Below are 26,334 nucleotides of genomic sequence, written 5' to 3'. Positions count from 1 at the left end.
CAAAGAAGTGGCAGATGGAATACAATATGGGTAAGTGTGAGATCATGCACTTTGGTAGGAAGGATAGAGGCATAGACTATTTTCTAAATGGGGAGAGAATTCAAATCTGGAGCGCAAAGGGACTTGGGAGTCCTCGTCCAAGATTCTCTTAAGGTTAACTTGCAGGTTGAGTCGGTAGTTAGGAAGGCAAATGCAATGTTGGCATTTATTTCGAGAGGACTAGAATATAAAAGCAGGGGTGTGCTGCTGAGGCTTTATAAGGCTCTGGTCAGACCACATTTAGAATATTGTGAGCAATTTTGGGCCCCGTATCTCAGGAAGGATGTGCTGGCCCTGGAGAGGGTCCAGAGGAGGTTCACGAGAATGATCCCAGGAATGAAAGGCTTAACATATGAGGAACGTTTGAGGACTCTGGGTCTGTACTCAATGGAGTTTACAAGGATGAGGGGGGGATCTGATTGAAACTTACAGAATACTGAAAGGCCTGGATAGAGTGGACGTGGGGTAGATGTTTCCATTAGTAGGAGAGACTACGACCCGAGGGCACAGCCTCAGATTAAAGGGAAGACCTTTTAGAACAGAGATGAGGAGAAACTTCTTTAGCCAGAGAGTGGTGAATCTATGGAATTCATTGCCACAGAAGGCTGTGGAGGCCAGGTAATTGAGTGTATTTAAGACCAAGATAGATAGGTTCTTGATTGGTAAGGGGATCAAAGGTTACGGGGAGAATGGGGTTGAGAAATTTATGAGCCATGATTGAATGGCAGAGCAGACTCGATGGGCCGAATGGCCTAATTTCTGCTTCTATGTCTTAGAAGCCTTAAGGGCGTTAACCTTCACTCCGGCAAGTGGCCACTTTGGGCGGGAATGTATCGGCGCCATTGTAACAGGCTGCCTGGGCCCGGCTTGCCCAGGCTGGAATGGTAGGGACAGGCTGCCTGTGACCACCAGGCCAGTGATTTCCGCTCTTTACCACCTGTAGTCTGCTATGTTCCCCGCCTATACGTCGCTGAGGTAAGTGAAAGGAGAAAATAATTAAACCCGAATTCCTTTGGCCACTTGCCGGCGCTCCTTCCATGGTGTTGGCGTCACTCGATTTTCCGAAAGACGCCGACTGTTTCGGCGGGGGACTCGGGTTGCGAGGTCGGGAATAGTCGGGGATGGGCGGGGTCGGGAAGACTCGGGGGTGGGGTCGGGAGGATTCGGCTACGGGGGTTGGCGACGGTGGGGCGGGGTCGGGCGGGGACACGGCGACGGTGGGGCGGGCGCGGGGCCGGAGGGGAACACGGCGACGTGGGAGGAACACGGCGACGGGGGGGCGGGGTCGTGGGGGGAGACGGCGACGGGGGGGCGGGGTCGTGGGGGGACACGGCGACGGAGGGGCGGGGTCGGGGGTGGAACTCGGCGACGGGGGGAGACTCGGCGACGAGGGGGCGGGGCTGGAGGAGACTCGGCGACGGGGGGGCGGGGCCGGGGGAGACTCGGCGACGGGGGGGCGGGGCCGGGGGAGACTCGGCGACGGGGGGGCGGGGCCGGGGGGAGACTCGGCGACGCGGGGGCGGGGCCGGGGGAGACGACGACGGGGGGGGAGACTCGGTGGGGTTCGGGAGAACTCCGGACGGCTCGGCGCGTTTCGGGAGAAATCGTGACGGCTCGGCTCTGTTCGGGAAGACTCGGGCCGGAAGGGCTCGGCGAGGTTCGGGAGAACTCGGGCCGCTGCTTGTCCTGGGAGCAGCCAGTCTTCCTGAGACGGTGAGAGTGTGTGTGCGAGGCGGCCGCTGTGGGACTCGCTGCTCGGAACCGCACTGTGTTCAGCAATTTTCAATGACTGGGCTGGTTACTGTGAGTATCGTAGGGTTTGTGGCCGAAGATTAGGGGGCGAAGGAGGATCCGCCGTTTGTTCGGAGCCTCGCGCGCTCTCGGTGTGTGGGTGCCGGTCAGTCAGTCCGGGGATCCAGCCCCGAGTAACCGGCTACCGGGACAGGCGGAGGGAGGGAGGGAGGGTCGGGACGGGGACGGTGAGTGTTCCGTAAGCTGCCTGAGGAGCTGAGTCCTGGGGGAGGTGTTGAGTGAGTGGGTGTCCCGGGAGCCTGGGCCCGGCTGAGGGAGGGAGAGGCTTCGGGAGAGCGCGGCCGGGAGGCCCCAGGGAGGGCGGGAGGGAGGCACCGGCCCCACACAACAGGTCGGTGGAGTTGATCCCTGCTTTGCCAGGGGAGTCAGTTAGTTAGTTAGTGATCACAAACTGCGGCTTGGCCATGGAGAAGGAAAAGGATGTGGGTTAGTTAGCGCTTAAGCAATATTTGTGGCTGGTGAGAGGCGAGGGGCAAAGGAGGAGTTGGGAAGGGACTCGAACCGGGGGCACACTGACTGACTAGATCAGAGAACAACAGACAGTGCTGGAAAAACTCAGCAGGCGTGGAGAAAGCAACCGAGTTAAGGTTTCGAGTCCCAATATGACTCTCCCGGACTAGATCAGCGATTATGGGGAAGAAAGTTCTGGGTACAGTGTAACATGCTTGGCAGGAACTGATGACTTTTGGATCTATGGTTTCCAAAACTCGTCATCCTTAGAAGTTCCCTCACCTCGTGTCTGAGTCCAATTGATAAAGATTAGTTGCTACGATTACTCAACCTTATTGTTGTATCACGCGACTGCTGGGGTGCTAGTTTCCCATGTGCCTGGGGGCCTGCATGTGTGTGATGTCTGTATTGGGGAGAAGAGCATGAGGTGTATGTGAGCAGGAAGTATGTGGTGAGGCTGGGTGAAGAGGAAGAGAGATTCACACATGGACTGGATGGGTTTCCTCTAAACTTGGTGTAATAAAATTGTAAGTATGTCTTTAAAGAGTGGGTTTATAATTTTGCTGGGCCTACTTCATAGAGCAAATCTTCTAACAAGAACATCTTAATGCATGGGACAGGAATAGAGTTTTGTATTAGAATGTTGGAAGGAAGTAGTATAAGGTCAAGGTCATGCTTTTGAGTGAGAGCGAGAAAGCATGTGACTAGTGAGATCCTGAAGCATGTAAAGTGTCAGACAAGAACTTTGTAAGGGGAAGCACATTCTCTGAATAATGACCCAGAATAGAGAAGGAAAATAATTTCTGGGAAATGAGTAGTGTGTGTCAAGGCAAAACTTTAGCCTCGGGTAGCATGTAAGGGAAAGGACAGCTCCACAGTGAGACATGCTGATATAAGGGAAAAGTAGAAAGAGAAGTGTTGAGAGCTGATTTGGAGTAGAAATGTGGCTAGAAGGTCATTTGTCATGTGGAAGTTAATGTTAAAAAAAGTGGAGACAGAAACTAATTTTAAAAAGTACTATGCCATTTTAAACTTTGGAAAATATTTTACTGTATATTCCAAAGATGTAATGATGGTGTAATCTCCTGACCTTTCCTTTGACCTGCCTCAATATTATGGAGATCAAAATATTTTTAGGCTTGAAACTTGTTTGAACTGATGTCAGTATGATTTGTATACTGAAATTTAATACACTTGATATTAATGGTTGTTGTACTCTGCCTCATTGCAGAAACTGTTTTATTGTGAAAAGTAAATGTCTGCAAACCCAGAGATAATATAAATTCTGGCTTGCAATGTTTTAAGAGACTATGCATTCGATGTGGGTAAAACCTGTGAGCTGCAGTGCATTTTATGTCACACAGCCATATAGATCAGAAAGATCTTTGGTACCACCCGGTGCTTCTAGTCACTCTGCAGCCCTGGTTCCTTTTAGATAATGTGGCTGTGGCATTTATGTGGCTATGGCCTTGACTGTACTCATTGTCCAGGATTTTACATTGAGGCCTGCCTGCTGGAACGAATTGTTGGATGGCCTCTCTGTCAAATGGTACACACCTGAATCTACAGAAACAAAGATGGCAGACAGGGAAACAAGAATTGCAGAGAAGTAAAAACAGGATTTTATGCTCAATGGAGGCTACTTCAGAAATAATACAAAATGTTGCTTTTTCCTGAGAGTTAAATTAAAGAGTGTAAATAAAAGTTCAGGGTGGTTGCAAAGCAATACGTGGTTCAGATGAGTTTATGGAATGTTATCACAAAGCACTCGTGATTTAAAGGAAGCCTTGTGTTTTTATAGCACCTAAAGGACTTTACAGCCAACTACTTAGAAGTGTAGTCACAGTTCTAATCTGTATCCCAAGGTTACATTGCTGTCCTTATTTTTCTTTTGCAGGGTATAGTGTAAACTTTGTATATTGTAAGCTGAGCTTATTTAGCCTTATCGTTGAGCAATTGTCAACGATCATATGCTGTATGTTAGTGTGAAATTGCATTTGCACAGGAAGATTAGTGATTGAGGTTGATATTGTAAGTTTATCAAACAAAAATGTGCAGATGCTTACGAAGCGTGGTCAGTAAATGAAGTCCAGTGACTCATGACTAAAGTCAGACTGTTGGCAACATTGAGAATCTCTCTTCCCTTCATGCAATCTTATTTTTTTAATCTGGCCATCAATTACCAAGGTGGAATAAACCTGATAATTATAATGGCAATGTGACAGCGCAGGAGAAATATGGTATGATGTGATGTTTTATGACTTTCACTTTTGTCATATAAAGTAAAACATGTCTACCATGTCACACTGCTGCTATAGCTTTCAGTGCTCCAATTTGTTCAAAATGTTGTTGAATAAACTAAACTGATAGCATGTTTGGTGGAAGGGTTTTCTTTTGGCTCCGTTGTAAACTGCTTACATTTGCACATTAAATGGGAACGTAATCAATGAAGGATACAAATTCTAAATTGCATTCTTGTTTTAAGTAGTTGCAGCTACCCTTAAATCTGAAGAACAAGTTGGGATTATTTCCCTGTTATTGGTGAGGCTGCATATTTAAAATGTTTTTAAAACTTTAATACTTGTAATCCCATTGAGTCTTGGTGTTGCAGTTTAAATTAATCCCATGGCAAATATTAAAAGTATATTTTTGGATCAATGTCTAGAGGCTTGGGGCCTAGAAGCAAAATAGTTTAAATGGCTGAATGAATTGTACAAAGCAGGAAGTGCTTAAAAATAACAAGCCTATCCTCTGCCTACATAAAGTTCCATTATTATGCAAATTTGTTTTGTGAGATCTGGAAGTGGGAGGAACAGTAACCTACCTCTGATTGATAACACATACTGCTGCACTTCCTGACGTTGGCTGTACATGCCGGTAACTCCATTTTCTGCTTTCAACCCTTCATATCTAATGTTTGTGGAATTTCAATAAAGTGAGCAGGCGAAGTTTCAAACCATATCTTATTTTTAAATGTCTCAGCAGTGTAAGGATTTTGTTGTTCCAAACTTGTCTAAAGAGTGCAACTTGAGCTAAGACACTGGGGTGAAGAGTCAGTTCCATATTGACCAGTGATTGAAGTAGCATTGGGAGGAGTTGATGATCTTGAATTAAGAACATCATCCCAAAACATACTGACTGAAAGAATATTGGCATCAGCAGTCTGAGTATTCTCGGGGAAAACTGGCCACATGAAAGTTTAGTACTATGATTCCTTTTTCTCCATGTCCACCCTGGATGTCAATCTGTAACTGAAAATAGAGACACAAATAATAGTATCTCTGTCTTAAGCCTGCACACCTTGTGCATTTAAGAGGCTTGGGCAAGCAGTTATCTCCCTGAGATCTGAGGAACTCCTGTGACAAGAGTTAGAGGATAAACTATTAACAACACGTAGAGCAAAACTGGGTGAAAGAAGGGAGCTCTGAGTGTAATATTGTTGGATGGACATCCTGTGTTCACTTGTGTTGAAATGCACAATGTTGGATTCAGTCAGTGGCTTTGGAAATGTCCAAGTTAATGGCAAGTTACTCGTGTTCAGAAGGTTAAAACTGACAGGTAACTGAAACTTCTCTGCATGGCGAGGCTTGGGTTGGGGAATTATTGACCTGTTAGTGGGCACTTCCCTGCTTTAGCATGCTCCTCCACCCAGTGATTTTAATTACAAGTGCTCTTTATTGAGAGGAAAATGTTTTTAAAATCTACTATATTGTGATGATCACCTGCAACATTAAACAGGATACATACCTGCAATCCTCCTGGCTAGATTTATTAACTCAGTGGCCCTTGTCAGTTGCTAATGGATTGAATGACCTGCTTTTGGCTAGAATTTCTGGGATTGTAGAGATATAGTTGAAACAGGAGAATTTAGAATTTGTCACGATTCAAACTTTTATCTTCTAATGTTGTGACATGGCAGATGATGTGTGCCAGGTGGACCAAATCCACAAGGGAAACTTGGTCACGTTATCACAACGGTTTCGCAATTTGTATTTATTACGAGCAGATGTGTATTTTGAATCCAGAGGTAATAAGTCCATCAAGACCTTTAGAGATTTTAAAACTTAAATTAAAATATTTATTAACAAAATAAAAGATTTCAAGCACATACATAGGACAACAATTACTTAATACTATAACAAACCCTAAAATTCCTAATTAACCTGACTCCCTGTAACACACCCCCTTTAACAGAACCATCTACACTCTCATTACACTCATAAACCTACTTTATGACAAACCAGAATATTATGAAAATTATTATACTTTTGTAACACTAATTTGTAAGTTATGGTAAGAAAATAATCTTTCATTGTTTTGTGCATTGGCTTCTGATGCATTCTATTACAAAGCTTCTGGTTTCCTTAGAGGAAAGAGGGAGTGAGCTGTCAATGATGGATTTTTCAATACAATAACATATAAGCAGAAAAAATAATGGAAGGATGTGTACGGGAACTGAAAAAATCCTTATCTAAATTGAAGTATTTTAGTACTGGTCATTCTTTAGTGGGTTGGAAGAGAACTGGAATTGTGTGTTGGCACTTAAGGGGATGGGGAGTACAGGCTTAATTCCATATGAGACATGGAATGTAGATCAGGATTCAGTGTGTTCCAGGGAGAGGTTATGATTTAAAAGCTCCTTGTTTCAAAACCTTCTGCTGAAAAATTGACAACCCACATGCTGTTTTGGAGTTTGTTGTGCAAATTAAGTTTTTCCAGATGGTAGACAATGGCTTTCATTGGGCCAATCAATTACTGGAAGGTTGGTATTATTTTGAAACGGAATCGGTAAAACTTTTGTGGATGAAATAGTTTTTAAGGGTTAAATGACGTGATGAGGTATACTTCTGGCCATACATTTTGTGGGTGGGATGTGAGAGGGACTGAAAGTCTGTATATCAGTTCAAATATGATGGTGCATTTTTAATCATGGATAGGACATTATGTAATTAAGCTTCCTTGTAATAACCTATTTGCATTAATTGTGTTCATTGTTATGTTTGTAGTATGTTTTCATCAGGCTGTAACTTACATGAAGGAAATGCATTGTAGGAAAAGGTAAAATACCTTGCAGGAGCGGCCTATAACTATAAAATGATCTATTTATATGTGTTCTTTTTTTGCAGAGGTGCTAATAATGGTTTATTTCCTAGAAGGAATAGGGAGCTGGTTTCATCGTGAAGCTGGTAAATGATGAAAATTATTGGTTTCTTATGAGTGCCAGAGAAAGCAGGAACCAACCCGGTTGCTCTTAAACAGACCACTTGCTATCTGCTGATGTGTTGGAGATGTTTTCCAATGGATCACCTTGCTGACATTCATGTGGCTCTGCAGTGCTGCCATTAGCATTTTATGGTAGGTTCTAGCATAATCACAGTAGGTCTTTGATGAGGAAGATAGAAGCAACTGATTCTTTTCATCTCAAATGTTTCACTGCTATTTTGGAGTAACATCCCACCCAGCTTTATCTAGTGAAGAGATAATGAAAATGGGACATGGGATAAATTGTTCAATTAAATGGACATCTAGGTTGCAACTGAAATACTGACAAAGCCAACGGACCACTTAACATCAGGATGACATCTTTGCCCATGCTTCCAATTAACGATTTAGCTTAGCGCACCAGGTTCAGAAGCACAGCCTTCAAGAATTAAATAATATTTTGGAACCTAACCATGCACTGTACTTGTTAGTGAAGGCTGAGGCGCCATTGCCATTCTAAATTTTTAGGGAACCACGATGATGCTCAGGTTTAAATATTAATTGTCTGCACAATGTTAGCTACAGTTGTGGAGTGGTTAACGAGGAATGGCTAACTTTGGAACCCTCATCTTTCACTGGCTCAGTCTACCTTAGCGTGTGTGTGGAAGGTTTGGAACTTTACCACGCCATCTGATATTAACTGTACAGATTCGTTTCTGGCAAGAATGTATGCTATCTTGTAGATTCACAAAAGATTTGCTTTCAAGTATTCAGTGAGCCTCTTCAAACTTTTGTGCCCAACTACCAGGAAGTAAAGGCAGCTTTGAAAACGCTTGTTGCCTATGCAGCTTTGTCATGTCTTTGGATAGCAGATTGACATGTTCAGTACGAGAAAAAAGCCTGCATTCGGCAAAATTGTGATTTTTACTTGTTTGTAATGTCAAACGGAATGAGTTAGATTAGATGGTATTCTGTAAGATAAGTCTTTATTGAAGACACTTTTAAAAGTCCATTATCTGGAAGATTTAAGTTAGTTTATTGGCAAACTTAAACAACTAAAATGTCATTGTTTTTGGAGGTTTAAGAATAATATGCGTAGAATTAGAAAATGTTCAGTAATTGCTTAGCATTTGTGTTTCTTTTAGCAATGACAATATCTTGTATTTATATAGTACCTTCAACTTAATAAAATGTCCTGAGATGCTTCATAGGGACATTAGACAAAATATGTCACGGAGGCATGTAAATAGTATCAGGGCAGATGACCAAAGGCTTAATCAGTCAGGTTATGTGCCTCTTAAAGCAGAGGAAAACTAGGTAATGGGGTGGACAGGTTTAGGGAGGAAATTTCCGAGCTTGGGCCGATGCAGTCGAAGGCTTGCCCACTAACGGTGGAGTAATTAAAATTGAGGATGCTCAAGAAGCCAGTATTAGAGGAACGCATATCTTTGAGTGCTGTAGGGCTCAATACCAGAGATAGGGAGGAATGAGGCCGTGAAGAGTTTCTGAAAATGAGAATGGGAATTTAAAAAAATTTTAGTTAAATGAATGGGGTCTGAAAAACGTCTTCGCCGTGTCCTAATGTCTGTGTTTGAAACTAACTTTTCCAACCAAATAATATTTTAGCTGAGAGGCATTAAACATCTGTGACCAGAATGAAAATGTTCTCAATTAGTTGCCTGCATATAGATAAGTAATAATCATTTACGTAGCCCTATAAACATTCTTGTAAATAAACCTTTGCATTAGGCCTTGGCCCCCATCACATCACTTGACACCAATTAACAAATGCATTGCAGGTGGATAATCAAACCTGCTCAGAGTTAAAGGCCTATAAAAATAGCATCAGTGTAAGTTCATAAATGAGGCTGCGCTGGGAGCTGCTCAAATCTTTTGTAAGTTGATCTCCATAAGCTTATTATAAAGTGTTATAAATATTCTAGTTTCTAATTTATTGGGACACTGTTTTTCACCAAACAGTAGCTATTCTTCAGGCTGTCCTAGAGGCTTGTAGCCTGTTATACAACTCTTTTTACTGCGTGTTTCATTGCATTCCTATCACATAGCATATCTGATTGCTGTAAACACTATATTAAATGATATAGTGGATATCAATATTTGATTAACTAGGTACATTTTTAGATAAACAGATTGCAATTAAATTGTCTTTAAACAATTAATATGGATAACTTTGTTAGTAATAGAAACAGAAAATGCTGGAAATGTGCAGCATTTATGGAGAGAGAATTCATCTTTTAGGTCAATGAACTAGCATAAGAACTGGGAAAAGTTAAGAGATGGTTTTAAGTAAGTGAATGGGGGGAGAATGAGAAAAAAGGTAAAAGTGAATGTCTGTCATAGGGTGGAAGGAAGGGGATTAAATGACCAGGGTTGATGGCACAAGACCAAAGGGAGTGGTAATGGGACAAATACAGGAACAAAAGATGTGTCTAGATGAGGTGTTATGGCAGAATCATGAACTACTGCCACCCAAAAGAAAAAGAGAGAGAAACAAGAAGAAAAATGCAGAGTTGGTGGCTTCATGCAATAGTGCAAAGGTGGAAATGATTTCTCAATATGAGGGAGGCACAATGAAGAACTAATGCAACAGAGATGTTGGATTATTACTTACGTAAGGACACGGGATGTGGGCGACTGTTCAAGGACTTCCTCCACCCTTATTGGCAGCATCAGAGGCAACAAGATCACAATGAGCCAATTTTCCAGTGCTATTATACATGGGGAATTAAGGCCCGATTGTGGTCTTCATTTGGGGCAGGGGATAAATGGGTGAAGGTGTGCAAATATAAATCAGTTACCAATAAAAACTTATCTGACTGCTGTGGACTAAGTTTTTAAAGAATGTTACTGTTATCATGAAGAAGCTATTTTATCTAATACATGTTAACATGAGCACAGAGGGGAAAACCAAGTTGGGAACCAGAAAGGGGGATTTTCATCCTATTGAGTTTAGGCTTAGAAAAGGATTCTTTTTTTGATGAGATGAAGAGTGAAGAGCCGTTTCTAACAAAGATAACATCAAGTGATTTTGCTTTAGCGTTTTCAAGTTGTTGAGAGAACTGGGCGTAGATGTCTGTTTGATGGTGCTGAGCTGTAACACTCTTCAATAGAGATTGTGTGCTCTTTATAATTATGTTCTGGTGGAGAAATCGTGACCTAATTAAAGCATAAGATTCAACTTGCTTGTCCGACACTTAGTCTAACATTGTAACAAAGGTTTTAGTTTCTTTTTAGAATGTAGTTTGCAATTTTAGAAGTTGCATCTTCATCTATTAAGAATGTTGCAAGATTTTTAAAATGATTTTGGCTTTGCTTGTTACCTCGTCTTTATTCAGAACCACATGGAGCAGTTGGCTGCTTACAGGACTGATAATTAACCAGTCGCTGGTCTGTTTATATAAACAGATTTGGGATTGAAAGCTGGGCCCATCTGATCAGAGATTAAATGGTAAACTGTGTACAGTAGCTGTGATTTAGGACAAGCTGCGAGCTCTGGCTTCTTCAAAAAGATGTGAGAATGAAGGTAACAATGTTTCTTGGTAACATTTTGTCAGGTATGTGCTGAGTTTGAGATTAGCTTTGTACTTGATAGGACAGAAAGATTTTAAAACTAAAATATTAAATCTAACATGGCTACAATGTTCCTATGATGGAATACTATTACACAGCTCCAGTGCACATTACATAACGCCTGTATATGAAAATGTTGAGCTTGGTTGTGAATGCATTAGTTGATTCATCGAAAGGCAATAATTTTGGCGGTGCAGAATCATCAGAGATTTGTTCTTACATAAGGTAAAACAAAAATACATTCGCCAACTAAGGTATATCGGTGACTTCAGTTTTATACGCAAGACAGCCCACTGTGATCTTTGTAAATGAGCAAATTTCAGAGAGTTGATGCAAATAGACCACGGTAATGACATAACATGTCTTTGAAGCTTTTTTCATTAAAATAAATGCAGAATATGACTTAGTTTGAGCAATGAGCTGTCTTAGAACTTTTAGGCTTTGCTCCATATCTGAATAGACATTTATGGTTTGAGCCTGTTCCTGTCATTTTTTTTAAAATTCCATGAATTATCATAGCACTTAATTAAATTTTTTTTGGATTCCCTCATTCCATGCTTGTTGGCATTCAGTCAGCACCGCTGAAATGTACATTTTATCTGGAATTGAAGAGACAGGAAATAGGATCATATGAATTGTATGCTTTATTTCACATTTTTGGGGTTTGCGGATTATATTTGCTAAAGATGAAGTAAAAGTTATGGGGTTGAATTCCTGTGGGTGTTTTCAGCAGAAAGATCCATGGATACATCCAGGCATTTTCCTGGCCCGCCAGTTTAACTTCAGTAGTGGGAAAGCTTTTAGAAACAGTAATCTGGTCAAAATTAAGAGACACTTGGACGAGTTTAGATTAATTAAGGAAAGCCAGCAGAGATTTGTTAAAGGCAAATAATGTTTGTTACGATCCCTGTAGAGACCAGTAACTTTTTTAAAAAAGAAATATTTGAATTCCCAGTGACCAATTTAAAAGGAATTGTACAAAATTAAGTTTTAAGACTTTTTACCATAACAAGCAAGCTAAAAGCAACATCATGTAAACATTATCTAGTAGGCAACTAGTATTCTAAACTACAAAAAAGATAGCCCTTAATTATGTTTTAACGTTATTAATATTTTAACGTGATCAATAGCTCCAAACTGCATATATTACAACACATTCTCCAAAGGATTACAGTCTTTATGGGAAACAGTTCACAGTCACTCCCAGCTTCCAATAGATTCATGTCACCCCGTTTCACTGAGTTGTAATGTCAAGTGACCATTGAAAGGTGCTTCCCTTGATTTTTGGAGAATTTCCAAACCAACTACCAGTAAAGCCGACTCTGGTGATTTCTCTTGGCTTCAAGGTAAACCTTCTAGGGTCTTTAGATTGCCACAGGAGGCATCTCTTTGAGAGACCATCCTGCATTCAGTCTGGTAATTCGCTGAGGGCTCACAGCCTTCTCAACTCAGTTGATAACACCAGCTGCAGTCTTTTGTCTCTGTGTGCCCCTTCTCTCTCTTCAAAAGCTCGAGAGACCAAAAGTCTGTCCACAGTCAGCCCAGCTGTTCTTGCATTTATTTTCAGGTGTAAACATTTTGCACCTTCCTCCCAGTAAGTCTCAACTTTGACCCTCTGCACTGCCGCCATGGTAACCAAGCTACTCAGGCTTGTCGTCAGCCAGAATTCGAAGCAGATCACATGACCCTCTTCGTTCCTCTATTTCATCTGGAATTAAAGAGACAGCCCAAAACATAATCATTTTATAAAACCTTGCATTCATAGCAGTTTCACTAATGTGATTGAATTTTTTGAGGTAGCGGGTGAGGGTAATGTGGCTCTGTATATAGACATGAGTATTGCTGAAAAAAGAGACATGTCTAAACTTTTCGTCTTGCATTCATCAGGACATGCATGACTGCCAATATAAGGGGGAAAATAACAATTATATTGGTATACTTGCAAGTGCCCTGATGAATGCAAGATGAAAAGCTTAGACATATCTCTCTCATTCATCAATGCTCAAGTTCTACACCACCAGACGACTATTTGTATATAGACTTCCCAAAGATGTTTGATAAAGTGCTGCATAATCTTGTCAACATAGTTGAAGCCCGTGGAATAAAAGGGATAAGGGCAACATGGACATGAAATTGGCTGAGTGACAGGAAGCAGGATAGTGAATGGTTGATTTTCTATCTGGGGGATCTATTCAGTGGTGTTCCCTAAGGTTCGATAATAGTACTACTGTTTTTCATGATAAATATGATTGACTTAGACTTGGGCGTGCAGGGCACAATTTCAAAATTTGCCAAGGAGACAAATCTTGGAAGTAATGTCAGCTGTGAGGATAGACTTCACTAGGGCACAAGTAGGTTGGTGGCATGGATGGGCACGTGGCAGATAAAATTTAAAGTAGTCAACAACTTATTTGTACAGCGTCTTCAATGTAATGAAACATCCCAAGGTGCTTCACAGAGACATTGTAAAACAAAGTATGACACCAAGCCAAAGTATGATGACCAAAAACCTGGTCACAGAGGTAGGTTTTTAGAAGTGTCTTAAAGTGAGGCAGAGAGTTATAGGGAGGGAATCCCAGAGCTTGGTACCAAGGCATCTGAAGGCCCAGCCACCAATGGCGGAGCAATTATAATTGGGAATGCCCAAGAGGCCAGAATGAGAGGAGCGCAGATATCTCGGAGGGTTGTGGGGCTGGAGGAGATTACAGAGATAGAGAGGGGCAAGGTCAGGGAGGAATTTTAAACAAGGATGAGAATTTTAAAATCAAGAATTTGCTTGAATGGGAGTAAGTGTATGTCAGCGAGCACAGGGGCGATAGGGGAATGGGCCTTGGTGTGAGTTCAGGCACAGACAGCAGAGTTTTCAATGTCCTTTAATTTATGGGGGATTGAAAGTGGGGAATCAGCCAGGGGTGTGTTGAAGCAGTCGAGTCTTGAGGTGATGAAGGCGTGAATAAGGGTTTCAGCAGCAGATGAGCTGAGAGGGACAAAGTTAAATGATGTTATGCAGTTGGAAGGAAATAGGCAGTATTTGTGGTGGCATGAATATGAGGTCAGAAGCTCATTTCAGGATCAAATATGACTCCAAATTTGAGAACAAGATTGGATTAATCTCGGATTGTTGCCAGACAGGGGGCTGGAGTTGGTAGCTAGGGAGTGGAGTTTGGAGTGTGGCCAAAAAACAGTGGCTTCTGTCTGTGTCCAGCACTCGCTGTCAGATAAACAGTCTGATAATTTAGGAGCAACAGAGGAGTCACAAGAGGTGGTGGTGAGCTAGAGCTGCTGTCAAATCAATCAGTGTCCTTGTGCAAACTAACACCATGCCTTCAGATGATGTTGCCAAGGGGCAGCATGTAGGTGAGAAATAGGAAGGAGCCAAAGATAGTTGAAGTGATACATTTTGGTATGAGTAATGAGAGGCAATGAAAAATAATGGATAAAATCTAAAGGGGTGGGGGCTTGCAAGAGTAGACACCTGGGGTATATGTGCACGCATTATTGAAGAAGGCAGGGCAGGTTGAGAAAGCAATTAAAAAAACATATGGGATCCTGGACTTTATAGAAGCAAGGATGAACCTTGATTAATCACTAGTTTGACCTCAGCTGGAGGCTTTGAAGAAACTAGAATGCTACCATGTGGAGAGATTAAAGAAGCTGGGTGTAGTGTAAACAAGAAGAAATCTTCCACTGGCAGAAAGCTTGGTAACCAGAGGACAGTGATTAACGGTAATTGGCGAAAAAGGCCAGGGTTGAAATGAGAACTTTGTTTATGCAGTGAGTTATGATCTTGAATACATTGTGTGAACTGTTGGTGGAAACAGATTCAGTAGTAACTTTGAAAAGGAATTGGATTCAGGACCAAGGGGAAGAACAGGGAATTGGGACTGATTAGCTCTTTCAGAGTCAGTGCAGGCATAATGGGCCAAATAGCTGCCTTTGTGCCTTGTGCCATGAGATGTTTTGAAATCCACAATCCTTCACAATTAAGGTTTGTTCTGGACAACATTAAGCTGTGTGCTGGATTTTGTAAAAGTTATTGCCCTCACCTTTGTAAGCAATGTTTTTTTTTGGTGTTTGTGTATTACACGTCTAACCAAAAGACAATAACCAGTATTAACTGAGATCAAACGCCTTTTTTGTGAAAATGTTTTCTTAGATTTTTTTTAATACCCTGTAAGTGCTGATTCTTACTGGAGAGTAATCTCCCAGTTGTGATGTTCTCTCTGCTGCCTCTCTCATTTGGCCAAACTTCGTGTGAGCCTACACTGAGTGTGATGGTAGGCTATTTGTTAGTAGAAGGAAAAACACAGCGGAGCCTGATCTGTCCTTGCCTGACGTTGACACAAATGCACTTTCCATCAGGACTCTTTGAATAAACAGTAAGGAACCCTGACCAGCTTCTCTTTTTTTCCCTACCAAGGACGCTGGCTAGCTATAGGTTCATCTCAGGGAGGTTAACTTGACACTGACAGGCTACTGAACCAGAGACCTTCTGGTCTGCATAGTTTAATATTATACCAGGCTTGCTGTTGTCTGCTGGGGAAGTGATCAAGCATTTTCAGTACCTTTTTTTTGGTACTTTTTGTTTAATAACATACCTGGGATGATTTTTTAACTGTTCAGTTACACCATTCAGCACAGCTTCCTTACCTTAGCTGCATTCTACTGGCACGTCACTTGAAGCTAAAGAGCACCTCAATACTAAATGGTATAATAAAATACAAAATGCAATAAAAACCAGTTTTTATTGCTGATCTTTTTTTTTAATCCTCTGATTTTTGTAGCATCAAAAACAGGAAATCAGCAACAAATTGTGGGCCCACAAAAAGGGAAAATTTGGAGAAAATCGGATTATGTTTAGCACATTGCAACTAAAAACAAGCAAAAAACCTTGAGAGGGGACCTGGTAGAGATGTATAAGATTGAGGGGCATTGATAAGGTGGATAGGAAGGCACTTTTTCCATTAGTAGAGGGGTCAATAACCAGGGGGTATAGATTTAAGTTGAGAGCTAGAAGGCTAAGAGGGGAGTTGAGAAATTTTTAACCCAGAGTGTGGTGGGAGTCTGGAACTGACTGCCTGAAAGGATGGTTGAGTCAGAAACTCTCGTAACATTTAAGAAGTATGTAGATATTCACTTGCCCCTCCAAGGCTATGGGCTAAGTGCTGGAAAATGGGATTAGTGTAGTCAGATCTTTGTTGACTGGCATGGACACGAAGGGCCGAATGACTTCCTTCTGTGATGTAAACGTAAATGAGTCTATAAACTAATAAAATAAAGGGACAGTGAAGCTAAATGACAATCCCACTTTGATTTCTGCTGGCTGTATGAAGCAGTATCTATTTAGTCGCATACCCATACCTTTTCTCCATAGCTTCAAATTTATCTTTTAAAAACACAAATAAATATTTGAAAGTTATATATTCTGGTTCCACCACTTGTTTGTAGTAGAAAATGCTGTGTTAATAAATAGAGAACTTTTACAACCTCCCTTCTTTCTGTTAGTGATCTTATCTTTCTAGCTTGGTGACAAGTGGAAAGAGTTTCATTATTAGATCATGAATAAATAATTTTTAACTTATCTGGTCTTTAACTGCTTTTAGTATTTATAGATACAGTTTTTATAAAGGTGTTTTCATTTGGACCTTGAATGTAAATTGCACAATCTTAACCCAGTTCCTCATGATCATTGAACCATAACACACGCTGCACAAAATTTGACAATATTTTGCTATCTTACTCAAATAGGCTACCAAGATGACTGATTAGGGAAAGTGGATTGTCAGTGGTGCAACCCTGACTCAGAGTACTTAATACTGATACTGGCTGGAAAATGTTGGAGCTGTTCCATCCCTCACAGTAGATTTTCAGTCAGGAAAACACAACTTTCCAGGAATGTCATGGTTGAGTTCTTCTCGAAGTGAATCTTGAATTAGTTACTTTGGGCGGGGGGGTTCCTATTTTAATATATAGATAAAGACTGGAGAAAAAAAAAGCAAACTCACTTATGTCACCCCTTAGTCAGGAATTCCAGTACAAAAAGGAGAAATCAACTTAGAATACAAATGTTGTTTGAAACATCTGGTTTGCTAGCCTACTTAATCCCTTTAACAGGATATTCTTATGAATGCAGAGGAAGGATAAATACCACAATTATGAAAACTTGCCTCAAGTAAATACTTCAAGAACTTGGCACTAATAATTGTGTCCAGGGATCTGCAGGTATTACATTAGTGAGATAATCACAAATGTTGCATGATATTAATGCTGCAGATCACACAGGCATACATGTCATCTTGTAGTGTGTGTGATGGTACTGATGCAAGCCAATTTTAACTCCTATGAAGAGTAGGGATGTTTTTTGTGCCTGAAAAATTGGAAAGGGAACTGTTCTTACGAATATAATCCAAAAATTGTAGGAATTCCAATGGACCATAAATAATGAAAATTAATTTTTTATTTATTCTCTGTAGCTAACCAACAGGGATATAAAAATATATGAATTAATCTTGTTCGTTTGAAAAGCATGGTTGGAGTTTGGTAGGCATTTGCCAAAGTAATTTGGATTTGTAAACTTTTAAAACCGTAGGTAGCTGGCTAGATTTATTCCAAATCCTGCTGAGATTTTATAATATGGTTATATCTGGAACTGAGATTAGATTGAGCCGTTACAATGTTTTATGGCTGGACATCTCATTTTCACTCCCTCCCTAGGGTTACAACTAGTTTAAGCGTCATACCGACTGAGTTTTGAAACCTGAGTACTGCATTCATGCAAAATATGATGGAATCATACAGGTTTCTATTTGTCTACTGCTGTCACCACTGTTAAATACTGTCCGTGATTGTTGAAATAATCAAACAGCGATCAGGGCTGTGTTTGTATTCCATTGCTCTTTCTTTTCCCTCTGTTTACCCTTCTCTGTCCCAGAAGCTATTTAGTGCTATCTCTTCAATGCAGAAATTTACATTTGAACTTTCACATCTCATCCAGCTGAGACAAATGACGGTTGGCCCAGGGACCTGAGCTGTAAATCTCCATGTTGGGAGGTAAACACAATTATTTAGTGCCAGTTGGAATAATTGTCCAATTATCAAGTTGGAAAGATGTATTACTGTTCAGCAGTGTGTGCTTATTTATTAAGCAACACAATGCCTCATGGCAAGTATTGAAGGAAACTTCCTATGTTTTGTAATTTTTGGCTATTTTCCCATCAAACTGTTTCTCATCATTGTACTTCAGTCTTGGCTAGTGGTTTTGCTGAGCAAAGTATACATCACAATTTAGTGTCAAAACAGTTTTTTAAACATTGTCATTTTAATTGCTAGTAATTCTGTTTCTATATGAAAGTATTGGTTCAGTTGTAAAGTTTGCAGTAGTTCCAATTGAAGCTTGCACTGATACAAATTATTTACAAAGGTAAACCATTGATTTTTATACCTATTTATTTACTGAGATAAATCTGAGTTGGTGACTGATGAGTTTACAAATAAAATTATGGATTCATAAAAGCTGCAATTAGATTGAGAAAAGTTGAACTCTAACAACTAGCTCAGATCCAATATTTGTTTTCATGTCCACAAGTTAAATTAAACTCCAAATATGAGCTTTAATGGCATTTGGTATTTGTTATAGTTAGGTGGGAAGTGGTGGAGTGGCTCCCCTCTTTTTTCCCACTCCTCGATTGACTGCAACAGGTATTTTAAAAGAATATGCTTGGCAATTCGAGGAGTGTTTATAAGTGCTATGACTGTAAAAGACACACATGGGTTTTGTAAGTTTTTGAAAGAATAATACTTAACACCCGATATAAACAAAAATAATTTTTAAAAATGCTCCAACTCCCTTACACGCATGCATTCAAGAGCTCTCACAATGCACACGAGTAAGTTACAAAGGAGTTGGATAGATTAAGTAGCTAAGAGTTCAAAAAAAGTCAGCTGTATACAGATCTTGTAGATTAATGACTTAGATGGTTTCAGATTGGGATCAATGGTCTTTCTAGATTCTGTGTCAAGACAATTTAAAGATGTTAATGGACGACTTATATCTTTGCTTCTGGAGTCAGCAGCTACTGGATTGATTCTTAAAAACACTGCCTGTGGTATGCGGATGGTTTACAACAAGCAGGGCTCAAGCTTGCAGGATGGATGGAGAGAGAGAGAGAGAGAGAAGCCCATTCAGTGACCTGCTTCTGCTTCTGCTTCTCTTCTGTTCTCTGACCTGGAGAAAAGCAGTTTCTCAAGACACAAAAGGTTAGTTGGCTCATCACATGATCCACTCTCTACAACTGACCAGTTTTTCAAGCATGGTCATAGCAAGTTGATGCCAAGTCCATGGTTTAGACATGATTAGATTATGACTGGAAGAGTTCCCTTCTCAGCTGAGGTCTATTGTCCAAATTGATTGCATCTAATGACTTGTTCCACACCCAGCTGAATGCACAGGTGCTGTTTGGATGTTTTGTGAATGGGTCAGGAGATAGGCCATTCACATTCCTCTAAAGTGATTGTCTCTAATGGGTCCTTCACGGCAGCCTGGCTCTGCTTTAATGGCTTTGAAGTTTGTAGGGTGCAGTTATGCGAACATTCAGTTATCTTAGCTGCTGTTTGTCATTCTTTAAATATATAAAAACAAAAAGCTAAAAGCTACTGCGGATGCTGGAAATCCAAAACAAAACAAAAACAGAATTACCTGGAAAAACTCAGCAAGTCTGGCAGCATCGGCGGAGAAGATAACATTTGTGCTTATCTGGTGGCTTTAGCTCAATAAATAGTCATTTTTGATATAAAACATGGGTTTTTTGGCAGTGTTCCTGATTTGCTTTCAGGATCCATTTGAGTTTTATCTCAGCAGTGATGATTGTCAATAATCATCTGTTACATTTAAAATATATGAGAAATAAATGAAAAGCACCTGTGGCAAGTTGATGGGTGGAGTGGTCAACACTTTTTAACCACTGCATTCCATATTAGTAGGGAATAAACAAAGCCCTCCTATTAAAAGCTAATTCATAATTCCAATGTGAATTAACCTTTAAAGTAAGTTACTACTGTCCTTTTAAAATGCAGATGAAGCCGCATACCTTTAGTTTATTCCAGACTCTTGTTAAATTTAATTTTTCTCATTAAAGTTGAGGATGCTGGTGTAAAGTGTGTTTTGTGTGGTTCTTATTTCTTGCCCTTCCTTTGTACCACAGGGATATAAATGCTGACATAACCCGTCACCTTGTGCAGGTGTTGCTCACTTGTATTCTGCTTTGTACATGTTTATTTCTAACATTTAGTGAGGAAGTCACATTGGGCGCAGGCCACAAGGGAGATTAATTTCTAGCTTCTACAATGAGTACTAGGGTCAATAGCAGTAGATACAGTGTTGGAAAAACTCAGCAGACCTGGCAGTATCTGTGGAGAGAGAAACAGAGTTAACGCTTCAAGCCCAAAATGATGACTCTTTGGAACTAGGGTCAATAGGGTTTTTATGCTGTGTTTATTTTGTCATACCACTTCAAAAAACAGTTTGCTAATATTGACTGGCAATTTGTGCTGTGGGATCCACTACAGTTACTTTGAGGGATTCTGTATTAAAGGAGCAGTAAATGCCCATGCTTCAGTATGCATAGTTATATTTAAGTTGCTTATGCTTAGTTCTGGCTGTTGTACTTTTCCCATTGGCTGGAGAAGTGGCTGCCAGGATAAAGGGGAGAAATGCTTATATTTCCACAAGGAGTTGCATGAAAACCCACCTCTTTCAGTGTCTTGATGCCACCAGAGACTGTAATGCTTTAAAATAAAATGGGGATGCTGAGTAAATTTGACTTGACCCCAGTTTCTGAAAGCTTCCCATTTTACATCAATGTGAAAAGCACTTAAAGTTTAAATGTTCGAAGCCATCAAATGGTTGTGCTTGAGGGGTGGCATAGAAATGTGTGTGCTGTTGGTCTGAGCTGAATTGAGCAGATTTCTAAACTCTTAAAGGCCAGAGTAATCGAGAGTTAGAGAAGGTAGGATGTGAATTTGCCTTCTATTGCATTGTGATTTAATTTAAGCAATGAGCCTGACCCTCATCATTGAACTTTTATTCAATAATCTCAGAGCCTGGGTAGATGTTAATGGAGCTCCAGATCTTGTGGAAGAGCTGTCTCTTAGGAATACAGCATGTGCTTTAATCCAGTACCCTATGACTCTCTATCTGGATGTCCATCTTGACATCCAGAGTTAAAATTTAGCAGTTCCATATTTGGACGGCCAACATGTTCACCTTGACTATTTAGAAGTATTTTTTGACATGTAGTTTGATAATTGGAAGATTATGGCCTTGGTTTGACTTGAAGCCCTGATCTGATCGAACTGGCTCAACCACGGGGACAGCTTCCTGCAGTTTCTCTGGTTACTGTTTTTTTTGTATGGCATTGAGTTGTGATATAAACACATGGGTTAAATTCAAGTACAAGCAGTCATACTCATTTAGTTTGCATAGATGTATGATAAGGTATTTGTCTTCTCCATTAACTGCACTGGTCAAATCTCAATTACAAAACTTCAGAGTCATATATAATGTGTTTTGCACATTAGATGGATGCCCTCTATTGCATCATATATGCAGTTAATCTGTGACAGATCATAGTGTAGAACACCATTATGAAGCAAGAAGGGAAGAGAGCCGTATATGTATTTACATATTTTTACTGAACAATTGCTTAAGTGTGTAGTTGAGCCCAGGCTAGATTTGAGATACTCTTCTGATGCTAAGATATAAAGATTGGAGTCAGTTTTTTCTAAAAAAAAGGAACATATAAAATGCCACCATCACATGTTCCTCCATTGGAGAGTGATTGCTCTCCTGATGGTTTTTGAGTAGTCATTAATTATGTGTAAACCTTGACTGTTCACCACCAAATATGCACAACATCACAAGCAAACCTTAAACCTGTTCTCGCCTGCCTTCCACCCCAATGACTGTAGCATCAGTCGGTGTATATCAAAAAGGAACAAGAACCATAACAGATTTGGGGGCTTCTTCACTTCCCTCCCACTTTCTTAACCCAAGGGATCTGACCAAATGTGGTACCTCTATTATGCCTCTGCTGCATCAGCTGTCACCACATCCAGGTGCCTTTCCATATACTAACACTGAGAGATGGAAACTCAAACCTCTGAGTCATTTGACAGCTGCATTAGTGGTTTCTTGAAAATTCTATAGTTGAAAGGCAAGTTGAAGGACAGAATGAAGCTGCCTAGAATTCCAACGGTTACTTTCTGACCCCTGGTGCATACTTTTGAACCTTTCCAGTCGTAGTACTTAAGTGAAGATAGCTACTGCTTGAATCCTCTAAATTAAGTGCATTGAGTTAAACTTTCCATTAGAAATACGATTTTTACACGCACAATGACCTTGGATAAGAGTGGGTGTGATACTGTTGGAGATTATATCACGGTGCTACTTCAATGGCCTAGTTAGTATAAACGGGAAATGACTCACCAGCAGCATGTGTTGGATTTAGTGTGCAGCCACTGAGTAGTTTGCTTTGAACCAAGAGCCAAGGAATTATTGTTACCAAAGCCAAGGGAAAAAAGCTCTTGGGCTATCATTTCTTCTTGGTTTCCTTGATCTTTACACATTTTCATTATAACTGGACTTTTGTCTGCTTTACAGCATATAGAAATGTTAGTAGCTTTTGACAACATGCTGTAGGCACTGTATGGCCTGTTTAAATATGTTTAATGTTTAAAGACACCATTTTGCTCTCGTTTTTTCTTGATGAAAGATTGCAACGAACAGGAAACTTTCTACATGGGGAATAATGGGGAATGCAAACTGCTGTACGGCCCCGATGCAGAAATAATTCAAATTAGTTCATCTGCTAAAATTGCTGGAAATACTTTACTGACAGCATTGATACTTTAAATATACTTTAATATTAAACTTCGGATTGGATCCCATTCCCCAGGTTGCAGATTCCTGCAGGAACGCTCGATTAACACTCGTAACAAATCTTATACAGGGTATCCATGTTTGGCAGCTGGTTGGCCTGGAAGTCTATTTGCAAACTATTCCCAGTTTTGCTTCTGGCTGGGACCCTCCGTAATAGTTACAAAATAAACTTGTTCATGAGTTTGGGAAAGGAGAGGGTTCCTGCTTTTTGTGCATGAGCCCCATTTTGTTTAAACTTTGAATCATCCCACCACTTCTCACTCCTTAGACCAGTTAGCTGTAGGGTTACCAACTGTAACTAAATGTATTGCTGGAGGTTTCATCACATGACTTGCCCCCCATGCTCCAGCTATTCGTCCAAAAATCTGTTCTTGTGATGTACTGTTTTTTTATGCCAATTGGAAAGCAAAAGGACTCATTACTCAACTGGATGATGCTTGATTGTCAGCCAAACAGCCCTTTTCCCCAATTTTCAATACTTCTATATCTGGCAAAGAGAAATGTTCAATGAAAATGACAAAAAGAAAAAAATTTAATGTCCCGATGATTTTTTGCCAGGGGCACACAGCAATGTCCCGGAGGTTGACTTTCAATTCCTGGAGATTCCAGGCCAATCCTGGAGGGTTGGCTGCCCTCCCTTCTTGGGCACGCACCATTTAGATTGACACCGCCCCCCCCCCCCCCCCCCCCCACTGGAAGCGGCCCAAGGGAGATTAATTGATCTTTATGGTGCAGACTAGTGGGATTGGTTCTGGGTTTGTCTTGTGGACATTAATGGGGTACCCTGGAACGTTCCCTCGAATCTGCACCATTGCGCAGCAACCTGAGAGCTCCCATGTGTGCTGAGCACTAACTAGTTGGACCCTTCAAGTTACTGCAGCCATGTAAAAATGTTTAAAGTGCTTGCACACTTAAATTGCCTGCACACTCTAAAAATAATTGGAGAGAATGTTGGTGCCAGGTGCAGTTTTTGCCCGTTGGGCTGGGTTCTGGTTTCTGTGGCTTTATTTTTGGGTGAGTAGTGAGTGAACACCCTTCCCTGCAGACTGAGGATGTCATTTATTTTGCTGCATAGTTTCAATGGTACTTTAACTTTGTGCTGTCAAAATTTTGGTAAACTTTTTAAATTCATTTGACTGTCTTGAAGTAAATTCCATCATTTCATGGGAAATGTTAATGACAACATTTTTTGTATTCATATTGAATCATTATGTCCATGCCAAATAATTTATTTTACAGTCTAATGTTAATATTTTAATGTATTGTTTTTAGCAGTGTTTGCTCCTACATGAAGCTCTGTCATCAAGAATTAATTGGTTAAGCCCTGCTAGCTCTGATCTGCTATGTGCAATAGCACAGCGATGTTCTGATTGACAGGCCAGATGGTTATCAGTGCGATACCAAAGTAACAATGAGCCATTGTCACTGAAACTTAACAGTTAAATGCCCCTGATTTTACTTAAACATTTAGAACCAAATTGTAATTATTTGAATATTTTATTTTTCTTAAATTTTTTTTCTAGCAGCATTCCAGGACACCATTTTGGAATCAGTCGCTTGGGCTGATAAGTAGCAAGTAACATTCGCACCACACAGGTGCCAGGCAATGACCATCTCTGAAAAGGGAGAATCTAACCACCTCCCCATGACATTAATGGCATTACCATTGTTGAATCCCCCACTATCAACATCCTGGGGGGTTACCATTCACCAGAAACTGAACTGGACCAGCCATATAAATACTGTGGCTGGAACAGCAGGCCAGAGACTGGGAATTCTGTGGAGAGGAACTCACCTCTTGACTGCCCAAAGCCTGCAGATCATCTACAAGGCTCAAGTCAGGAGTGTGGTGGAATACACTCTACTTGCCTGGATGAGTACAGCTACAACACTCAAGAAGCTCAACACCACCCAGGGTCAAGCAGCCCATTTGATTGGCACCCCATCCACCTCCTTAAACATTCACTCCCTCAACCACTGATGCACATTGGCAGTAGTGTGTACCATCTGCAAGATGCACTGCAGCAACTCACCAAGGATCCTTCAACATCACCTTCCAAACCCGTGACTTCTGCCACCTAGAAGTACAAGGGCAGCAGACACACGGGAACACCACCACCTCCAAGTTCCCCCCCCAAGTCACACATCATCCTGGTTTGGAACATATTGCTGTTCCTTCACTGTTGCTGGGTCAAAATCCTGGGACTCCCTTCCTAGCAACACTGAGGGTGTATCTACACCACATGGGCTGCAGTGGTTCAAGAAGGCAGCTCACTACCACCTTCTCAATGGCAATTAGGGATGGGCAATAAATGCTGGCCTAGCCAGTGAAGATCACACCCCATGAACAAATAATGTCAGGCAACTAAAATGTCCAATCGTTTTTAGATAAAAGAACTGTTTCCTAAATGTGTTCATCAAGTGTTGACAAATAGAATATAATTTTAATTATGCAGCATTGACCTCAAATAATGTTGAGGTCAGGAAGAACACGGTCAGTTGCAATGTAACTGTGCCTTTTTTTTGTCCACTCCATTCATAATCCTGAGATCTTTTTGAATGAGAGTGGCAGTTTGTGTTGAGAACAATCTTATGCTATCAGTGGTGCTGGTACTTGGCTTGAGATGACACAACCTCATTTCACACAGTTTTTTTAATGCATCTTGAAGTGAGTGGGTAGCCCTGTCAGGTGGCACAAGGCTGTTTCATCTTTTGATACCTAGACTTGGAGTCTAGAATGAAAGTTAAATTAACCGACTGAGCTGCTCATTGTGGCTGAGAGCCTGTGGCACAAAACCGTACATAACTTGACTCTACCAGAAGTTACAGTGTGACAGATTTGACTGTTCCAGTAGGGGCAGTTGTGTTGGAAGTTGGAGAGTCAATGCTGGATTTGTCACTAGTTTTCAGAAAAATCAGCATTCCCCACTGTTAGTCGGTTGGCAGTCTAAAAATGGCAGCAATACTCTTCTTGAAGGTCATCTGTACTGCTGAGGGAGATGGTTTCTGCAGCCACCTCTGACAGTAGTGCTGCTTTGAACAGCAGCATTAACAAAATAATGGAGACAGTTATGTTTTTGTTTGCTGACTTAAATGGACTTCACCCCAGCCATTGGTATTGTAGAAGTTGTGAACCACTTGCGCTTGTGTGATTTCCCCACATTATAAACCATGCAACCTTTATAGTGCCTGGTACCCAGAACTAGTACTGCAGAATGAATCCTGAAGTGTGCAAATAGCAATTGGCGCAAAGCAAGAGGAGTTTTGCTCTGCTCCTGATGTTACTGTGCATGAACTGCTGAGTG

The 26,334-nt window shown here is 40.9% G+C and overlaps 1 protein-coding gene across 3 annotated transcripts in view; it reads left to right on the top strand.

Moving 5' to 3' along the window:
• Positions 1 to 1,591: 1,591 nt before the first annotated feature.
• Positions 1,592 to 26,334, top strand: part of LOC144695866 (protein tyrosine phosphatase type IVA 2-like) — a 102,226-nt gene continuing 77,483 nt past the window's right edge. The window contains exon 1 of one of the 3 annotated variants that reach the window (XM_078566909.1): positions 1,592 to 1,842. In XM_078566909.1, the coding sequence (XP_078423035.1) occupies positions 1,825 to 1,842 (18 nt within the window). In that variant the 5' untranslated portion in view covers positions 1,592 to 1,824. Of the gene's footprint in view, positions 1,843 to 7,595; positions 7,657 to 26,334 lie in introns of those variants that run through there. The other 2 variants (XM_078566907.1, XM_078566908.1) reach the window with 2 other exon arrangements.

Source organism: Cetorhinus maximus, chromosome 21 (assembly GCF_964194155.1).
Source record: "Cetorhinus maximus chromosome 21, sCetMax3.hap1.1, whole genome shotgun sequence".
NCBI classification, from domain to species: Eukaryota; Metazoa; Chordata; class Chondrichthyes; order Lamniformes; family Cetorhinidae; genus Cetorhinus; species Cetorhinus maximus.
Note: the sequence above shows the minus strand (reverse complement) of the source record. Positions and strands in the feature narration are given on the sequence as shown.